The sequence below is a fragment of the Cottoperca gobio genome, chromosome 24 (genome assembly GCF_900634415.1).
Source record: "Cottoperca gobio chromosome 24, fCotGob3.1, whole genome shotgun sequence".
Classification (NCBI taxonomy): domain Eukaryota; kingdom Metazoa; phylum Chordata; class Actinopteri; order Perciformes; family Bovichtidae; genus Cottoperca; species Cottoperca gobio.
This window is the reverse complement of record NC_041378.1, coordinates 15545374-15567408: the sequence shown is the minus strand read 5'-3', so window position 1 is coordinate 15567408 and position 22035 is coordinate 15545374. Positions and strand designations below refer to the sequence as shown.

The 22035-nt window shown below is 41.1% G+C and overlaps 2 protein-coding genes across 10 annotated transcripts in view; both read right to left on the bottom strand.

The window, feature by feature from the left end:
- The window catches only part of LOC115003692 (poly(A) polymerase type 3-like), a 981812-nt gene that overhangs the window by 269533 nt on the left and 690244 nt on the right, over positions 1 to 22035 (bottom strand). The gene's annotated exons all lie outside the window — the stretch shown is intronic.
- The window catches only part of nrxn3b (neurexin 3b), a 270213-nt gene continuing 252844 nt past the window's right edge, over positions 4667 to 22035 (bottom strand). For 6 of the 9 annotated variants that reach the window (XM_029425564.1, XM_029425567.1, XM_029425566.1 and 3 more), the window contains 2 exons: positions 18793 to 18871; positions 4667 to 8335 (listed from right to left, as the gene is read on the bottom strand). In XM_029425564.1, the coding sequence (XP_029281424.1) occupies positions 7350 to 8335; positions 18793 to 18871 (1065 nt within the window). In that variant the 3' untranslated portion in view covers positions 4667 to 7349. Of the gene's footprint in view, positions 8336 to 10510; positions 10887 to 18792; positions 18872 to 22035 lie in introns of those variants that run through there. The other 3 variants (XM_029425570.1, XM_029425573.1, XM_029425568.1) reach the window with 2 other exon arrangements.

The window sequence follows — 22035 nt, the reverse complement described above, 5'->3', positions numbered from 1 at the left end:
CACAAACACACTTCCATTTGAGGTTTGCACATTTGTGTATGTGTGTGCCCTTCATAAGGCTGGCGTTAAGGTCAGCGGGCTCATATTTTACCTGTCAGGTCTGATCACCATCACCTTCACAGCTGCTTTGCTTCAGTCCGTGGAGGATACAGCATCTCTCCTGAATCTTTATCGGGGTAAAATAAAGAAAAAATATACAAATCTACACTCTATACAGGGGGAGCCATAAACTGCTACAGCTGCAGACATTCCCAGTGCTCACGGTGTTTTACAGCATCCTGCCTCTGTGTAGGAAGCAACAATAACAGGTTTCATGTGCAATCACTGACAGAGCTGATGCATTGCTCTTATAAAGCCACTGTTTATTTGAATGGAAAAACATGCCATAAAGCGTTTAAGTGGAATTAACCAGTTCATTAATTGAAGTAAAATTTCACGACTGGTCAACTGTCAGCCTTTTAATGCATGAATGGGAGTTGAACTGCTCCCTTGTTGCCCTTGCAGAAAGCCTATACAAGGCAAAAGCACAGCTAATACAGTCAAACACACACACAGAAATCCATTTGGAAAAGCCATTAGCAAATGTAAATTGTTTTTCTGTCAATTAAGATATGAATTATCCAGCCGACATCAGCAGGATTGATGTAATCTACCTTCTACTAATTTGGCTAAAAGGAAAAGTAGTTGCTACACATAAAATCCAATCAATAAACTTTGTCAGCCAACAACTGTGTGTAAGCAAATGGGTTGTGAATATCAAATGGATACGTTTCCTGTGCTGGCACCCTGCTGGTGTGAATGTGAAAGTGACTAATGGTTGTGAAAACAACACTGCGTTTGTGCCAGTCGGCTTTATAGGAGCTAAATGTAGACTTGTCTTTTTCAGCGTTATTACAGTTCTTAAGAGGAGATGTGAATATAGTATGATTATAATATTATTTGTTATTTGCTAAACGCCAATGCTTTTTATGTATTTTCTGTTTCCATCGGGGATTTGCGCTACAATTACCTTCCCTGGTGCTCGTTTGTTTCTTTGTTCTCGTGATGTTATTGCCTCAGAATTTGCCTTTTTCCCCCTCATCCCATCATTTCTGCTCTCTGTATGATGGAGAAACACCTTGTGTATTTTCAGAATGTGAACCAAAGTATTATCCTTTAAATAAATACACAATAGATTCATAGTCACATTTCTCAATTTAGATTTTTTTTTATATTGTTGTTGGCTGCTCCTGGTAATAAATCAGCTCCAAGAGTTGAGAGATAAAGAAGGAGGTAGCTGCAGCTCGAGGCTCAACTTACAAAAGACCTGAATGAGTGATTTAAAAAAGGTTTCACATCCCTGGCAACTCGAAAATAACTTAACTGCAAGTGCATGACATCAGTGTGCTGCTCTACAAAGTCAAAACACAGACACATATTTCATCAAAACTGAAGACCTGAATCTGACTCTTTGACATCTGTTTTAATGAAACACAATATTGTTCCATAACAATGGATAATTCTGTGAAAACAAAGTAACTATGCTTAGCCTCAGCTGAAGCTAAAACTAAATCCACATGCTGATTTTTCACTGGCGGTTTTGTCTAAATGAAAAATGTGTATATTGATGACCTCACATCTAATAATTAGTTATTCAACATATGAGGCAGAAGCTTAATACAATAATGGAGAGAAAACCAAAACCAAAATTCCTGTTTGCTTGGTAGTAATATTATACTATATTATACTATATAATATATATCACAATATATAACAATATATATATATATAACAATATATATATATATAACAATATATATATATATATATATATATATATATATATATCACAATATATAACAATATATATATATATATATATATATATATATATATATATATATCACAATATATATATCACAATATATATATATATATATATCACAATATATATATATATATATATATCACAATATATATATATCACAATATATATATATATATATATATCACAATATATATATCACAATATATATATATATCACAATATATATATATATATATATATATATATATATATATATATATATATATACACATACACATACACTAGCAAAGCAAATCCAATAGCGCCGAGATCGGAAAGTGGCTGATGGTATGCGGCTATGGTTCGGCGGCATATGCCAATTCCTGCAGTGGTGTTCCACCGACATGTACTGTTTCCTAACGGCAGGTGCCGCTTGAAAGTGATATACCACTGTCAGACTGTCACACCAGTAACGCCCCCTGATGCATATTTCTCTTAAATAAATATAACATTTCTATTTATTGACAATGTTGCGCAACATAGCTCCGTAAATAAAGGATTGTAAAACGTTAAGTTTCTCTCGTCAAACACCAGTCTGACTAATCAATAACCAAACAACTAAACAATACTTGTATTATATTTAATAGTAGAATGCGATCATATATATCAGGGGTTCTCAACGTCCTCTGGAAGCAATTTTTGTGAAAGGGGGGCGTTCACGTGTATTTGGGGGGCGTTTGTAGGCTATGCTATGTTGTTGAATCTAATATTTGAAAAAAAGAGCGAGGCAAAGTCCTTGTATGTGAACATTTCACCATGAACGTCGTGTTATTGACTTGGTTACATATTTACAAGAGGGGTGTTCCCCTGACGGACTTCCCCTGAAAGCATCGTGCGTCCAGCATCCAGACACACAGTAGCTGTGTCTCACACACACACACACACACACACAGTAGCTGTGTCTCACACACACACACACACACACACACACACACACACAGTAGCTGTGTCTCACACACACAGGGGCTGTAGACAGATTACGTCACAGCAGCCGCAACAGGGCCGTCCCATGTCGGAGACTCAAAGCGCCCAGAGAAGTTATTTTCTGACGAAAGATGGCGCCCCTCGACCCAGCAGTAGCGGCAAATGGATATACTTTTAAATGTAAGTATTGGGTTTTAACTCGCTCGAATAGCTAACGAAACAAGTGTTATAAAATCAAAAGGACCTTAAAATATAAATTTTCGCTAAAATGATGTTACGTTAGCGGCGATGCTAGCTAAGCTAGCTGTTTGGAGCAGCTGTACTGTGCAGGCTTAACGCTGAGCTGCTCCACTGTCCCTGTAGTTGGTTCACTGGATAAGAGTGTCTGCTAAATGACCTTTAATGTAATGTAATACAGTAATCTTGTGTTATTGATTAGTCAGACTGGCTACGGTGGCTAGGCTAACAACATTAGACTAGAGAAACTGCGCTATGTTGCACAACTTGTCAATTAAAAACACATACAAATATAAACATTTATGGAAAATATGTTCTGGTGTGACAGTCTGACAGTCTGGTGTATCACTTTCCAGCGGCACCTTCCGTTAGGAAACGGCACCGGAGGAACAGCACTGCAGGGCTGAACCATCAGACATCTTTCAATGTCGCTGTCACTCCAGCAAACCTGAGCAGCTGCCATCCTGTAGTGGAATAATGCAGGTTAAGCTACCTTTATATCACATATTTAACTGTAAAATAAAGTATTATATATTTTAATATGAATAATAATTAATGAAAGTTTTAAAGGGCCTTTTCACACCTACCACGTTTGGTGGTGGGACCTTTCAATTTAATCCGAACAAAAATCGCAGCTGTGAAACGTCCCCGGACGACAGGAAGGACCACACAGACCTGCGGTCCGACGTGAAAATAAAGAGCTGGTCTTGGCTCGGATCAAACTGAAGCATGGTTCAACTCTAGTGTGAAAACATTGTTTTATATCGCTCGTTCGGATCAATTACAGAAAGTTCTGGCTATCGTCAAAGTAAAAAACTAAATGAGCCGCGGTAGCCAAAATACTTACTGACATCTGGACTAACGACTTTTTAAAGACTGGATAAAAACCTACACATGTTCTGACGTTACTTTCCGACAAGTATTATAGCGGTAACGAAGTTTCTCCATTCTTTCAAACTGCGACACAAGACGACCTCACTGACAACACACTGCGTCAGACAACCCAATCAATGTGCAGCTCACTAAGTGATGACAGGTGTGTCGGGTGTTCTGCAGTCCGCTCGTATAATTGCAATTGGAAACTAAAACGTGCTATTGTAACAACAACAACGCAAAACCTTGGTTCGGACTTTCAGGTGTGAAAAGGCCCCGAGTAATATAATGTACAAGACAGATGAAAGAACACTCGGCTCTTTAGGAAGCGTGCAGTAGGCTGGTATAATGGTATACATAAAGTAGTAATAGTACCATAATCTGCCTAAGAAGGTGTACAAGTCAATATAACTTGTTTATCTGTTCTGCAGCTTGGAAACTTTAAACCTGCATAAATTGATTTTTTTTCGGAAGCAACAGAATCAAAATGTAAACAACAGTGACATAAAGCCCTTTGGTGCTACGGGGGCTTAGAGTCTGCTGTGACTGAACTGAACTGAAATGCTCTGTAGAGCTGAGAGGAACAGAGTGATAATTCTCTGTAGATTTGTCATTGCAAGCGACCCCTTTCACACACAAATCATGTTACATTTGTAAATATTAATCAAACTATTGATTTAAGCTGCTTTAAACCAGTGTTTCTCAGTTTGCTCTCTGTCGTAGTAGGGCGGTATATACTGCAGTAGGATGAAGTGGGGATAGGACATCATTGCTTGTTAAAATGAATGTTGTTTTCTTACACATTAACTTTTTATTGCGTTGACTTATACAGAACAAACTTCCACACATTTTTCTGTGAAGAAAAAAATATTAATCTTGAAATGTGGGTCTGCCTCAGAATGTTAAAAACAGTCCCTCAGTGGAACAAATCCCTGCTGGCCTTCTTGTTCTCATTGCCTGTGGCACGACGAATGAGTTAATATGTAGTCATTGTGCGATCTGGATATACTCACACACGCTGCTCTGATATCCTACATCAATGGGCTATTGCAATTTAATGACCAGCTCTGTGAAGGCCCATTTGCACGAAATATGGACGGTGTAAAAACGAGCTGGGAAAGCAGGTGCTGCTGCCATTGAGTAGCTCATAACCCGGCCATATGGTTGTGGAGAATCTCATTTGGCTGTGCACCCTCATAAAGGCCTGGCTCTAAAGAAACCCAAAACCATTCCTCTGCTGTTGCGAAGACTCTGGACCCTCTAATAACTGTTTTCTGCACCCGTCCTTTTTTCTCTTGTTGCATCAAAGAACGCTGTGTGAATTTGCATAATCATCTATAGGTAAATGATAGTGTTGAGCCGCTCTTCTCCGGACTTCATCTGAATGGAAATGATACCACTTTTTGGTATAAAAGGAAATCATTGAAGCGATAGCAAATGGATGAGAAATTGTGGTTTGGTGAATAGTCTTCGCTCTCCATCTCCTCGCCTGCCTTTATACCACAACATGGACGAGTGAGTGACAGCCACCCGCAGTCTAACATCCAAAAAGTTTGGGAACAATATTTTTTTATTTGTGGGAATTGTTTGGAGTCAAAGGAGCATAAGACAATAATAATTAACTGGTCGAAAAAAGCCAAGTACCAACACAAAAAATCAAAGTGAACATACACACCGACTGATTTCGCATGAAAATGAGAACAAATAACTTCAGCAATAAATAATGACATAAAAAACAACATATTGCTGGAAGAGAATGTCATAAAAATGAGACATGAAAATAAGTTACACAATAAACAGAAAGAAAACCAAATGCATAAAGACGAGTTGAGCAGACGAGAACATTGACGTCAGAGTTAAAAAAACAAAAAAGGAAACAAAAAAAAACCACCTGTAAGTCAGTAAAGATGCTAGCAATAGATTTCCAAATCCATCATAATCGGTCTTTATTCTCTTGTTCTGTTTTTTAAATTTCCAATAAAAAAATAAATAACATGATGTAAGTAATTTCAGAATGAGGAGGAGTCCCTAATACAAGATCTGAGGGAGGTGTTTTCTATTTGACTGACAGCTTCCGATGGTGAAATATTCATGCGACTGAAGAGAAACACCATCCAGAGAGACTAGACGTCTAATCTAACAACATTTGCTCCCCGCCTAAACAAATGTTCCTGTGCACATCATTTTTTATCTCCAGGCGTTCCTGGCATAAGAATAAAAATTATTTCTTTGTTGTGTTGCTACAGCAGTAAAATCAAATCAAATGGTCTGTCTATACAACAAGAGAACTTGAAAAAAATCAACAGAAACTTGAATTTTCTGTACAATATTGACCTGCAAAGCACAACGGCTATGATGTATTAAAATATGTAAACATATTTGCTGTTTTTGACACAGTCGTCTGTGAGAACAGATAGAATCACATTTTTTCACACTAGAGTAAGTCTTTAGCCTGGAGTTTTTTTCTTTTTTTAAGATTTCCACAATTAAATCTCCGCTGGACACAGATTATGATAATGCATTTTGCCACAGCATTTCAGGAAAATGTATAGAAAACAAAAAAATGACATTGAAGAAAAAAAAAAATGCTATCAGAGATTTAAAATTCAGAGAAATAACAGTGCATTGAGCCCGGTGGATCCAGTCTTACACGCTTGAACACCATCTAGAATTTGGTTGCCATGCATAGCAGTCCAATCCTTAGCTGAGACGTGAGGGAGGGAGAGAGAAATATTGAGATACATTACTGTATCACATCCTGCTGAGCGGTCACTGAGCACTGCCTAGTCAACCCTGACTGGACATCATCCTTCAAAAAAAGGACCTAAATTCAATAAATTAATAAATTACTTACTAAATGAATAAATAAAAAACAAAACAAAAAGACAGCTTTCAGTAGACATATACTTTAGCTCATATCGCATCCATGAAAGCTACATTTAATGAAACCGTTTGTAATGTGAAATCATGTTTTGACTTCCAACTTTCCCGACAATCATAGTTTCTTGAGGTCCCTCACTTACACAGATGCCAGCACCACGTCACATACACCTCACATGCATGCGCAGAATGGCCGAAAGGACAGTGATCGTATTTTACAGGGTTACAATGGACAAGGTCGTTAGAACTCCAAGGATCACACACCTCTTGACAGTCACTTGGGTTCGCGTGGATGTTTGAGAGATGTTACTCACACTGCCAAATGTCTCCAGCAGGGACTCCTTAAAAAGATCCACATTGAGTCCCAGTGAAGTTGTACTGCATTGTCTCTCTGTAATGCTTACAATAGTAAGTGTGCTTCCGTAAGCCCAAGTTCTTTTGTAAATGTTTCAGTGACTCAGTAAGTCTTGAGTTCTCAAGAGATTTCACCCTTTTTAAATCACAGTTGCCAATATGGTACTGTCAAAATGTTTATCACTGTGTTCCAAACAGTTTATTTTTCTATGTGTTGGGAAATGACTTTTGATTTCTATACATAATATTCCTTGTCCTTGTCTTTCGGTCTCTTGCTACTGGCGCTGCCTTTGGCGGTGCCGCTGGGTGTTTTATCCTTCACCACAGCGCCATTGGTTTGCGCAGAGTTGCTGATGTAGTTGCGTGTCTCGTCCACCTGGTAGGAACCCTCGTCCCTGTTCCTGTACTTGTACATGGCGTAGAGGAGGATGAGGATGCAGAGGGCGGCGGCTGAGACAATGCCCACCACCATGCCCGTGGTACTGCTGGATTCCCGGATCACCTCTGAGGCCCCCGGGGGCACCCGCCGCACCACGCTGGGCACAGTGGGCAAGGCGGCAGGCACCGTGCGCAGCATGGGCGAGGTTATGAAGGGTCCCCGTGGCTTCGTGCCATCCAGATCAAAGGACGTGGGCAGGGGCAGCAGGACTATGTCTGGCTGCGGGGGTTTTACCTCGCGGTTGTTCATTTTCCCGGCGGGCAGCTTGGGTGGCGTGTCCGAGGGGACCGCCGCCGGCGGCGTGCCCCGGAGGTCGGGCAGAGGCGAGGTGGGTGTAGTCCTACCTGCCTCAGAGGCTTTGCTAGGCCTCAAGTCCTTGGCCTCCCACTTGGGCGCGATGGCTTTGTAGCCGCCTTCATAGGCCGATGTGGTCAAGATCTTATCTGTTACCAGGGAGAAGGTGGTGTAAAAATCTTCATCGTCAGTCGGGGGCAGGCTAGAGTCGAAAGCTTCTCCAGAGCCAAACCCCGAAATCACCATGCCATCATCATCATCATCATCACCATCATCACCACCATCACCATCATCACAATCATCGCTGCCTCGGTCCGACAAGCAAGGTACCCCCGCCTCAGTGGCCATGGCCAAGGATTCTTTGGTGGTCTCAATAATGGTGAGGACGGGGTGGAGGGTTGGGGGGAGGGGGATGAAGGGAGAACGGGTGGATACAGAAGGGATGTCTATGGGGTCCTCGACTAGCACGGGGATGACTAGTTCCCCTCCTGGAAAGCGAAAGAGAGAAACAGACAGCAGTCAGAAGGCAGAAAGTCTTCCATCAGCACAGCAAGAAGCAGCCAAACACCAAAAGAACCGGTAACCAAAGAACGTATAAAGCAAAGCTCAACAAAGGAAGGAAATGAACTGAAGATAAACAAAGGAAGAAAGAACTGAAAATACTGTACCAGTGCAAAAACAATGAAACTCAGAACCAAACAAGACCCAAACTGAAAGAAAGACAACAGCCATAAAAAAAAGTATACGTTGTATCAAAAGGCTTTGAGGGATGCACAAGGGTGAGCCACATTAAACTGACTCCACATACTTACTCCTACAAATCCTGCATGTTCTCAGATTGCTCAGGACTACATTGATACTGTACTGTACACTAGTCATGGTCATCATATGTTCTATGTGCTACATGTATAAAAAAGTGTAAATTATGTGAAATGCTACACAATTTGTGTCCCTATATTTAGTTCTATTTGATAATGCTGCATATTTCTCCACATAAATGACTAGTTCAGGCTTTTAAGAGGCGCGATTCATTTATCTTCAAGTTTAAAGCCCTTTGATTCAAAAACTGAGCATCAAAAGATGCGGTCTGCGGATAAAAAGAAGCAAAAGGTATTAGCTTTTGTTGGCAATTAAAGTGCAAACCAGTGGGCCTGAAAGCAAGTTAACTCATTTGAAATGAGAAACTGTTTGTAAGTTGTTTCATAAAGCTGCTGAGAGAGGCACCTTTTAACCCCGTTGACCTACACGGGGGAACATATACTAACAACTGAAAAATAACAGAGAACTAAAAAGGGAAGTGCTCCAAAAACAGTACCGTGAGCCTCTTAAAAACCTGACTGGCACTTTCTGTCTATCAGAGGGTCCGACCTGTTCTCCTAAAAGTAATCTTTCCATACAACGAAACTCCACTTATCAAATATGTTTCAAGAGAAACTTATTTTCTCCTGGATTGCGCTTGTTCTTGACGTAACTCAAATATGATTGTAATCAAAGTCCCCGTAAAGCCTGCATAGCGAGGTGGTCGGTACGGACGGACGGGCCAAACAAACACAGGAAACAAAAAGGAAACGGTATTCTTAAGTTACGTAATGTTTTTGTTTCAATTCACGACGTTAACCACGTGTTTAAAACGGCGACCGTGGAAAACAAAACATATGTTTCCCCTGAAAAGCTCGTTTTGAATGCAGTTTAGCTGTATGGGAACGTCATTTCTAGGTGACAGGGTTGGAGGGCCACACACTGATCTACAAACGAAAACTGTCCCAGCAAAAAGTCACCACTCACAAGTCATAAAACATAGCAGGAACAGCATTTAGTGGGCTCCCCTATTTGCCCTAGCCTCTTGCCTTTTGACCCCTACAGTTACCACGATGGCACAAAGTCACCGGGCAGTTCAATCACACCTGAATGTTTGCCGACTAATTATTGATGTTACTATATTATTCATAAGACTTACAGACCTAGGTGCTTAAAAACATTCCCACATCCACTCATTCTAATAAATCCATATGGGAACACTTGATACCACATGCTGTCTTGGTTAAACCTGTTGTTGGACGACTACAAAGACTTGGAAACATTCAGATGTCTATTGAAGCTGCTTATCCTCTTGCCAAAGTGGCTTGTTTGTACATTGCAAAGGCTCACAAACAGGGCACTATAAAGAGATGCAAACCTTTTGGAACAATAAAGAAAAAGAACACAACAGAAATAAAGGAAAAGTGAAATAATAATTAAGGCATTGCAAAAAGAGTTCAGAGTTAGAGCAAACATTGTAAAAACAAAACATTCACAAAGTAAAGCCACAGATAGAGCTATCCAGAAAGGGATTAGTAATAAGTAAGTAGAAACAACAGGTAAAAAGAAAGTCAGCTCGGAAAATCATAAAAGCCTACCAAAAAGGAAAAAAAAAACATTTTTCAAAGGAAGAAAGCATACCATCAGTTTTGTCAACTTACATCAACAAATTGCCCGCATGATTTTGGCAGGAAGAAAAAAATTTACAAAAGAAAGTTGTGTAAGAATGCCTTTGGACAAGTTAGGTTAGTTTCTTTTTTTAGCAGTTTCTGATTAATTAGTATATATTTCTCTTTTTAGACAGGATGGTACAGGGAGGCAACAACACATACATCCACACATCATGACATGAAAAATAATCCTCACCATTCTGTTCAGGATATCTTTTTTTTTTTTTTTGTACTTTTAATAGTCATTTAATTTTTGTATAAAACGAAAACTGTATATCTATAATTCTTGCTTTGATATATAAGTCTCTTCATAAATATCTACAGCCAGATTAGATAACTCTTTTTCTTATTTTTTTTTTTGCTCGACTTTAACTTCAGTAATGAACAAATGGATGACTGTACATATCTTAGAATCTCTACGTAAAGGGTTTGGGAGGAGGGAGTGTGAGACGGGGTGGGACCTATGAACATACTAAGAAGGAAATGACATAGATGGGGGTGAACGTGTACATCAGTTGCCATGTCCATGTAAAGGCGGCACGAAGCGGTCGGGCGGCATTAGAGCTTTTGGCTGTAAGGAAGGGATGGGGATATACAAACAATGAGCATATACATGCCCATCTACAAAAGAGAACAGCACTCTCAACACTGACAGTTTTACAAACCCTAAGCTGCAACTTCTTTGCCATGCACAAAATTAATCGACTCATTCATTGATTAAATCCAAATTTCAATCAAGAGATAGCTATCAAATAACAGGAAAATATTAGAGATCAGCATAGAAACAGTTTGGAACACTTTTCACAGATAGTGGGGAGGGTTTACTTTGGAGGTGTCTTCTCTTTTTTCTCTATGGAGGACATGAATTTGAAAATCCCAATACAGCTGCAGAGTTTTGATACCCAATCTTAAAAAAACCTCCTGTTGTTTACAAAACAGTAATGAATTCATAGAGAAAAGAGGAAGCTTCATTCTAATTAGGGAAGAAATCATCAGAACATTGGCAATAGTGATTCTTAGCAAATAGATAAAATTTTAACATTTTCAGAAAAAGAAACATAGATACACATATATGTGTTTTTAACATATATGTACAAGAAGACAAACAAATAATAAAACAGATTAGCAAGCAAGAAAGAAAGGCATTAAATTTATCACACTATCAAAGATGAACAACCAGAAAGCACACACTGAGGCAGACAAAGAGGAGGGGGACAGTTTATAGGCAAAGTGTCACCACCTTAGTTTAACTAATAATAAAATACTTTATTATTAGTTACTAATACATTTCTCTTGTTAGTATTTTTAAAACACAGGACAGGGCGTGCAATCTGGATGTACGTCAGAGAAAGAGAGGTCAATCAGACATGGTTTTATTTTGGATTTTAGTTCCACTATAAGAAGTTGGGTTAATGCATGCTTAAGTAAGTTGCATTTAGGGAGAGTAATATACAATAACAATACAGCAAGCCATGGGACAGGTAGGGGAGGGGCTAAAGAAGGGGTCAGAGGTCAGTTAAAGGTCACTGCCACCAAGGGCTGTGGGATATTTTTGTCAGGCAAAGAAACCATTCATCAGCAGTTAACAGGGGAAGAAGGTGCATCACGGGTGATATATAACCACCATTATGTGGCATTTAGGTCCACTGCATTCACTAATTAATCATGAGGGGAAGTAGAAGGATAATTAATGAGCTATTTTTTATTAAATGTTTAGATGCTTTGCGTTATGTGCATAACCAACAGCCTTCGTTCGACAGATAAACATGTTGGAAAAGGAGTTCCACAAGAGGGCTCAGGGTGGTGAGTTTATCATTATTATTATTATTATTATTATTATTATTAATGTCTCTGGTGACGTAAAGGACATGTGAGAGGCACATTTGTCTTCAGTTCTCAGGTTTTCGTTCGTCTTCTGCAGGTTACAGAAATCTAATTTATTACGCAAATCTGTGTTGTTGAGGAAATCACAATGTACTGACGTCTTCAATGTGAATTTGCTGCTTGTCTAACCATGCTCCTCCGAATGCACCAAGGTCTGACATGATGTAGCGAGGCTTTCTACTGTACGACTGTAGTGCGTCACTTCAGCTAACAGCAACTGCTCACGCTGCATAGCTGTGATAGAATTCTACTAACAGAGACAAACTCCTCGCCTTGTTAAATAAACAATACCAGCACAGAGTAAATTATTTCATCCCAGCTTTATTTATCCAACTCTGCCCTTGTTGTCTTGGCCTTGTTTGCATCCTTTTACTCCGTTCTTGGCTAACAGCTTTCAGCAACTGTTAGCTTTGCGCCATATCAACAAAACACTTGTATGGGAGGGGAACCGCTGCAGTCAAGGGTCTCCAGTCAAGTCAGAGCGGAGGACCTTGATGTTTTGGTAAACAATTTAATCCTGTGTAAGCTCTTGCACAAGCGTTGCACATCTTGCTGCCTTCCTGCAGCAGACAAACACTGTGCTTTCTAATGGGTTTGCTTAACCACAGTGCGTTTGTTTTCCGCACTCATCAAGATGGATGGGATTTTATTCTAAGCTTCTGCCTCCCTGGCAAATAATTCCCCACTCCGCTAGACCCACAGCCAGTTTCTCTGTTTTCTGCCTTTTTAAGCAAAAGGAAGTTAGGACTTCAGATTAATAAGTGTTGCTTTGCGCCAGTGCTTACTGAATGGCCTTAGCATCAATGAGAACAATTGATAATATCTTTTTAAACCACAAAAACGAGAGCATGAAACAAACCGAATTGCACGCATTCTGCTTTTCATAATTCCGAGTAAAAAAGACTATCTGCGGCATGCCTGTGCTGGCTTTTGAAGAGGAATTAAGTAAATATAGTTATTTCTAAATGGCTGATTGAATGACTACCTAAGCAGCTTGGAGGCTACAGATGCAGAAATCTCAGAGCAGCACTTTCTCTTCACTTTCCTCCTCTCTCTCTCTCTCTCTCTCTCTCTCTCTCTCTCTCTCTCTCTCTCTCTCTCTCTCTCTCCCCCTCTCTTCCCTCTCCTGGCCTGATCCCCGTGTCCATCCATCGTTTGCTGAGGCTTCCGAATGGAGATGAATCCTGACGGTGTGTCAGGGATTTGACTACGCTACACCTTAAAAGCGGCAAGTCGGTGCACCAGCGCCAACCATGGATGAACTGAGTCAATGGGATTTCGACTCTGCAAATTGTGGGGGAGTCAGTGGTTTGGGGCCCTGAAATCTCATTGTGGCTGAACGCATTGTGCACAGACACCTGCTGTAGCAGATTCATTCACCTCTACCTACCACAGCTAGGGAGCTGATTACCAGGGAGCCAGCTAAACACAGATTCTCAGTGTGGACACACTTAAAGGGACATACCAGGGATTATATTGGTGCCCTGTGCTGAGCTTTCTAGAAATGTGTACCTTAAGAAGCTGAGCACTTTACCCTGCTATTAAATTATCTTATCTTGCCTTTGCACAGCCGTGAGAGAGGTCTAATTTCTCACTGATGGACAATTCATTTCCATTTTAAAAGTTGAACAAGGTTCCGTTTACATCTCTCAGAAGTCTGCCCTGTGAGAAAGCATGAACTACCTCCAGCTGCAGGCGGAGTGTTCTGGAGCCATGGTGCATGGCAGATAGCTCTTAATATGTCATCATGTGGCTGGGTGCAGTCTGGCGTATTAAATTGGCATCTCCAGCAGGCGTGGCGACTCGCCCCTGTCAGCTGGTCGATTTGCTGTACAGCCGTTAGGCTGCACCTCTGCACTCGGTGGACATGTGTCAGCTGAATAACCTTTAAACTGATCTGAGGCCAGTGTTGAAGTGACAGCCGGCCTGATGGGGCTTGGCGGAAGCCATCGCTGACGCTACAAGGAAACTCAGTGATCCATCCCTATTACACTTCATTCTGTACCCCTACACGTCGGGGCTCTTAATATACAGCAATGAAGAAATCAAACAACATAACATCCAGTCCAACATTCCTTTGAGCAACAGACACTCCAATCTACGCACCGAGGCCACAGAGCTGAGGAGAGATCTATAAGAACGTTAGACCTGTTTGATCTGTGCTCCACTTCATCAAAGGCTGTAATGGCGCATGCAGGACCATTCATGGCCCTTTTATTAAATACACAATCTTTTTACATCTATGTGACTGTCACATAGAGTGCAACAGTTTGCAGAGATGTGTGGGTGTCTGTCTTCTGACAAATGACAGTGTTGTGTGTTTAAATAGATTGGAACAACCTACCTGTATGTCTATGCTCAGTAGCAACATTCTTATAGAGCAGAAAAAAGTAAGGGTGCGGAGGCTGGCGTGATGCATTCACAGGAGTCTGTGTCCCAACAGTCATCGTTGGTTTCCTTTAACAATGATGACGATCTTCCCCTACCCCTAAACCTGATGTTTTGGCCATTTGGGGGCAGTCCAACAAGCACAACATGGACATATGATTATCTCACAAGATTGATATTTGTTAGCAAACTGTTGTTGTAAACTATGCTGAACCTAAAGGTTGCTGGCCACAAAACCAAAACAATGAGCTGAAAGAGGCTAAAGCGCACCACACAGCTGAACGTCAGAGTCGGGTGATAATTCTTTGTAAGTATAAAACTATGAGCAACTCATTTCATATATAACAATCAGTCATTTGATGCATTATTATTATAAAAATATAGAGGAGAGCGGAGTGTCTTAACTTAACCAAACCTCGACGTAGAGGTGGCAGATTAGAAAACTATTCTTATGGGTCATTTTAGAACAACTGATGTAGCCTGTTGTTATTATATTATATTATATATATTGGCAGTGGTACAGTGGAACCACTACACCTTTCTAATAGCAGACATATTGGATTGCTGCAGCAGGAAAAACACAGGTGTAACTCATAACAACAATGATGGCTCCATTCCATTCATGTGTTGTCCACTAGAGTATATAGAGCAAAGCCATCCTTATTGTTATTTATAACATCCATGTTGGTTCTGCTATGACAGGTCAACAGGTCAACAGGTCAACATGTCAACATGTCAACAGGTCAACATGTCAACAGGTCAACATGTCAACATGTCAACATGTCAACAGGTCAACAGGTCAACATGTCAACATGTCAACATGTCTGCATTGATAAGTTCTCCTATAAATTGGACTTTTTAAATGAGCTTGTTATGAGTCTAAATTGAATTGATCTTCATCTGGTCTAACTAATATTATGGCTTAAAGGATTTATAGAAACTTGTAGGCACTGTATGTACAAATCAAACATTCAGATTTTTCACTTGCGTATTTATGAAAAATAATTTGCATCAATTACTAAAACATAATTACATATTAATCACAAGACTTGCGCAAATTACACGGTAATGACAAGCTGCAACTCTATTAATCACTGTGAAATTAAATCATAATCATTGACTTGGTATTTGCTGTTCTTTAAACTGAATATTGCATATTTTCCATCAGTGATTTCCAGATAGTACTTTTATTGTCGGCTGGGCTTATATTGACGTCAACGTGTCCAGGTTCTTATTCAGACGATTGTCACTCACAGCGCACTCCTTATTTGCCCTCTTGTGGAACTCACGTGGGATAAAGGGAGAAGGTAAGGTTTAACAGTTTTATTAAACACACGGACAACAAAACCACGAGACGACCACGTACAGCAGACAAAGACAGACTGTGTTGGCAGACGGAGCACTGACAGAGACAGCAGGCACAAGCACAAAACGCCTCCGAGGGAGGAGCTGCTGCAGGGCTACAGCGGCGGCGCGAGCCACCGCTGTAGCACTGAACACACATACACACACACACTGACATGTAGTAGAAGCCAGCTGGGGGTTAGCCTGAGACTTATGGGTGGAGAAGAAGCAGTACACAAAATGGATGCCAATCATATCCATGCAGAAGCGGGGGAGTTGGGGGAGAGGATTATAAGTTAGTCTATAGAGCTGCGGTACAGTCCAGTACAGTGTGCATGCCACAAATGCCTTCTACTTGGAGCAACAGATAGAATAGAAAAACAGATATACTTTGTGGCAATAAAAGTCTTTTTATGCCATCTGCATTCAAACAGACATGTATATGCAGAAAGGCTAAAAGAAAGAAGGGGGGTGAGTCGGGATGGAGGGGGGAGGGGTTGGGACATAGCGCTCGGAAGGGAGACAGGGAGTCATTCTTTCACACACAACTTTCTTGAGACAGAATGGGGTTGCCTGCACAAGGCCAAAAAAAGGATGATGGCAAGAAAAGATTTTGTTGCCGTTCATTTCCCTATGTTGTATCGAAGATGGGGGGGGGGGGGGAAGGATGTTTCCTTAGAAGCCATATGGCACAACAAAATTATAAACACAAACTTGATGAGGAGAACTTTGAATTTTCCAACCACCAAAAGTTCATGCGGCACAAGATGAGGCAAAAACGGGAGGAGTGGCTCTATCCTTGCTTGGAGGATGGACGACGGATGATGAGGAGGACACCAAAGAAAATAAAAACCAACCACAACAAAACAATAAAATAAAATCACCCCACTCGACCCGCCCCGCCCCCAAAGTAAAGCCAAAACAACAAAAAAAAAAAGCTCAAATCTTAAGCAACCCAACAGCTGGGTCCAAATCGATACAGAAGAGAGATGTTCATATGTGCATCACAGGAGAAAAACCAAACAAAATGCAACGGAAAAGAAACAAACATCATGTCATGCAACTGTTCATACGACTGAAAGCAGGGCAAGGAATGAGGATATGAATTTCTGTGTCAACATGGTGAAATGTACAGTATGTATGAGTGTGTATGACTACATATGTTGCCACTATATGAGGGGAGGGTACCATGTTCATCTTTACTAAAAAGCTTCTTACACTACGCTTTGTTGCACTTCCACTTTTGAGAATACTTGGGTTTGAGGGTTTTAATGGTCTACGGAAATGAAAAACAAAACACATGAGGTGCACAAATGTGTCCATTCAATTTCAGTAATGTCTGACTTAAGAGAGCAACTCATGCTTGTAGATAAAGAACCTAAATACTGCACGGAGTAAATGGCTTTCTCTTCACATTAAAAGCCATAAGCGCGGACCTAAATGTGGTCATAATTTCAAGGAAACAAACGCTATTACGCCGTGATAAGGCTTCAAAGTAAATGAGTTCCTTCACAGATTGGGAGAAAAAGGCAAAATTACTGGCAGAATATCTACTAAAGTACACGGGAAGACAAATAAATGACCGATTATCTGTTCTGTTCTCCAAGCAGAGATAACAAAGTGAAAGGGCAATACATTGTTTCAATTTAGGCTTATTATTAGTAGCAGGGAAAAGTGGACATGTGCTTAGCGCTAAAATAAGCCGTATTTAGGCAGATTAACGTGGCATCAATTAGTCTGCGGTGATGGCGTTTTGAAGGACAGTGAAGCAATCAAATAGCTTGAGCTCTTAATGATTTTCAGAGCGCCTAAGGGGAGACGCTTTTTACATACTGAGCCAGTTTCGATAAAGCTCTCCTGTTTTTAGGATATATAAACCAACTGCCCCTGGGCACGTGTGTGATTGACAGTTGCTTGTTCAAAAGTCGTTCAAACCCAAGTTTCCTCAAAATAACCACTCCTTTTAAATCTGCGGTTTTATTTCCAGCTCTGATTTTATTTTCAAACTCCACTGAGTGAATGTCTTATCACTTTGATCCAATCACAAAGTGATATGTGTGTATGTGTTTGTGTATGTGTGTGTGTGAAGGGAGGAGGGAAGAGAGACGATGCGCACAGAAATTCGAGGATATCTGTTCTCTATTAGAATGTTTCAGGTAAGGCAAGCCTCCGACGAAGGAAACAGAGGTACAAACGAGAAGAAGAAGGAAGGAGAAGGGAGGAAGAGGCTCTGTTGCAGTTAGTCTGCTACATATCACAGTATCTATGCTGAAAGCATCTTTGTTCTCGAAAGAATCTCAAAATGTATCCTCTGTCAAGAGAGACGCACACACACGCACAGCAAGAGGAAATCAACCAGTACAGGACAGATACATTTTGAAGCATCAGTGCGGGCGACATGAGGCTTGATACTAATTTCGTACTTTGTTGAGTAAAGTTTTGCTCTCCACCGAATGCTGAGAGAACAAAATTAGTATCAACGCTTTGTCATGTCTGCAACCAGTGGCCCCATAGCTAAGTGTAACTTGCTTTTAAGATGAAAGATGTGAGCTTTGACTACAGCAGCTGACTATAAGATGTATGCATTTACAGTTAACCTCCTACAGAGAGCATGCTAAGGATATAGGAACTTAATTCTTACTGCTTTCATCCATCTCCAAAGAGTTCTTTAAACTTTGGATATACACTGAGAACCCCTCACACTAGTGTATATTTCTCACAGTGGCTTTTTTTTGAAGTTACACTTGAAGCTCCCATGGGACATGATGCTCAGAGGAGAGGCTCCTCGGTAGCAAATCAAAGAAAGAGAAGGAGAAATAGACCAGGTTGAGAGCAAGCACAAATCGACACACCCATCCCACCTGCATGTCCGGAGTCGCACTCTTCCAGGTCCTCGTCGTCGCTGGAGCACTCCGCCGACGAAACAATGTCATCTGTCGTCTGCATAGAAAGAAACACGTTCACACACATGCACAGGGAAATGTGGTTAGGCCCCAGGGCAGTACAGTGAGTGCTCATCTTGCACATAGCCATTCCATTCCAAGGATATCTCTGCACACACAGACCTCTCCGCCTGTCCTTCGGCTTACATATATCACTTGGAGTCAATCATATTTCACAGTGTTTATCATTCTTCACTTTATGTGCTTTCCACCTCCGCAGATAATTGTTTTCCTTCACCCTCCGCACTCTGCCTCCGATTATTTATTGCCCCTCTCCTCCTCTGTCGTCCACAATCAATGGCCCCACCAGGCCCTCACAGATCAACACTGTCCCAGCTTCTGATTTGTGCTAAAGGGTGCAGAAGGAGGGAGGGATGGGGCGGCAGTCTTGCTAGCTACACCCGGACCAGCGATGGATTATCTGCACCCTCCAGTTCCCACAATTCTGATTTATCCCAACCCCTCCCTTCCCTTCTTTCGGGTCGACCCATGGAGGACAGAGGGGGGGAGGTTGTATTTCAGCGGTGGTGCGCTGGGCAGCCAGCGTTTATTAGAATGAATCAGCGGGGCGATAAAATAAGCCCTGTCACCAAGCAGGGTTATGAAATCAGAGTGCTGATTGAGTTTTCCAGTCCTGGCTGAGGGTGTGGGGCTCTAAATATCATTGAGTTTGACAGACTAATGAAACGCGCCCCCATGCTTGTGCTGCGGCTTTCAACTGGAGCCCACAGAAAGCTGTCCGCCTCTACCATATGCATAAACACACACACACGCACACACACGCACACGCTCGCTGATGTTCAACATGTATACCAAACCTCACAGGGAGAACAGGGATTTTTCAGAGCATAGTCCCTAATGCGTGGTGTGATTATGTGTGATGGACTGTGCTATTTTCTGTATCAGTACATTTGATAATGTGCTAATGTCCTGTTTGTGCCGAAATGCATAATGCACCACATTATGTACTGTACTCCAGCATGAGCAGGCAGAAAACGAAGCAGGGAAGGCTCTAAACTGAATTGCTGTAAAATATGGCCCCTTGGTAAACATGACTATTTATTGAAGCCACATTACAGGCGTAGAAGTCTTGGTTATTGCTGAAAGAGGGTTATTGCTTGTTATTATGATAGCGGCAGATGTGGGAGGCAGGGACACAAAGAGAAAGATGAAAAAGCCGAGCCACTTCAAAGTCTGTTCTAGCAATTTAAGCCTGAGACCATCTCACCATAACCCAGCCTCAACTGAAAAACTGCCTTTCTCTGGCTCATTCATGCAGCATTTCTCTGCAGCTGATGCCGGCAGCATCTCAGCACAGAGCAAATATTTTCAGTGCCTTGGATGCAGCAGCTTAGCAGAGTCTTACACACCAAAATACATGTTTTAAATGCAAAATGCAGCTGAATAGATAGATCTCCGTCATGGTCATGTCGGAATAAGTGGCCAAGACAACTTTTGCGATGGCAATCTGACTAGGTCCGAACTTAACATGTCCAGTCTAACATGGGTCAAATCTGAATTGAATCACCTTTAGTGCGTTTATATGTACAAAGTTACAGTTCTCCAAGAAGCTGAATTCCTAAACATTATGTTAACAAGGAGCCGGGTTTCTGTAATCTGGGTAGGGGATAAGAGAAATCTTAGCTAACGTAGTAACTGCATGATTGATGTAAACGCTGCAGCAACACATGGTTACAGCGTGCACAGAGAGATATTAAGACATCTTTTTACGTCTTCTTAAGAGCACCGTAATAAATTTCTAATGTCTACCACTTCTCATGCATAAAGAAAAGAAAATCCTTTGAATAAACCATAAATACTCTAATGAGATATTTAAGTTGTAGAGATTCTTCTCATGTCACTTCAGTCTGTAAAAATTTGCATTCATTTATATTATATATGGTATTCCCCCTGCGGCGCAGCGCACAGGAGGAGGGAACCTGTTGGAAAAAACTGCTATCATCATCAGACAGTCAGTTAATGCTGACAGTATCCATGCAGCAACTCAAAACATGTGAGCAGGAAGGAATTAAACCAGAGACATGTTTCATGTCAGACTGCTAAATATAAGCAGCAGAATGAAATATTCCATCTAAAAAAATGATGAGAACATTTATAATGGCAGTGGCCCCCAACCTCCTTTAGTCTGAAGTACCACCATTACCCTATCAAGTGAGCTCGACTGCCCCTTTATCCACGGTCCATGGTCCAGATGCATTTGTTTTGAAGTGATTTTGAAATAGATGTAATTTTAGTAGGATATATTTGGGGCGGTTCTGTAGTTTAAGAGTTAACGTGAACCTCAGTCGCCCCGGTTCAAGACCAACAAGGGACCCTTGTAGCGTCTTCCTGCCGCCTCTCTATTGTCTGCACGTATCCCTGCAGTCGGTGTATTAGGAAATCTACAATCAAGCTATGGAGATAAAAGTGACACTTGATATTCGCTATCACTTTCATTGAGTTGAGCTCTACAAGTATCCGTATTTAAATACCAAACATTACAATTTAACAGACAGAAGTGTTGAGAGCTCCATTGTAACATTCCTACAAGGACTGACGTTGCTATGACTGATATGTGTTAAAGAAAGCGTGTGGCAGGATAATCAATGTGATAATGGTCAAACGGCACAGCTGTTAACTCCTGTTTATAATCTCTCGACTTGTCGGCATACAGAGGCCGAAGCCCTTCATCTTCAGGCCTATTCACATTAAAGAGGAGGACTGACTGCCTCAGCTCATGTATTGTAAAGGTTGCCTTTAAATGGCAGAAGGACACACTCCAGTCAATGTGTTCGCTTTGCATTTGACTGAGAATCATCTATGACTCGGAGTAAGAGAGCCTCTAATCGAAGCGACTTCGATTCCACTCAGAGAAATTGAAGAGGGCTTTTGAAGTGCGAAGTTTGACATTTGTAGACCCACTAGATGTGCGGCTTGATTCATTTTCATAAACATGTCACAATATCTCTGTCACAGTAGTTCACACTGAAGTGCTTCTGATGAAAGGCTTAGGGTGCCATTTTTCTGCATTGGGCTAATGCAGAACCAATGAAGTGACACACAGCTCACAGTCTTCTCTCAGTGGACCAGAGACGTCGATGATAACGTATAGCATGAGGCCAGATGCTGTAAATGCAAAGGGAGCTCATGGAGCGGAAAAGG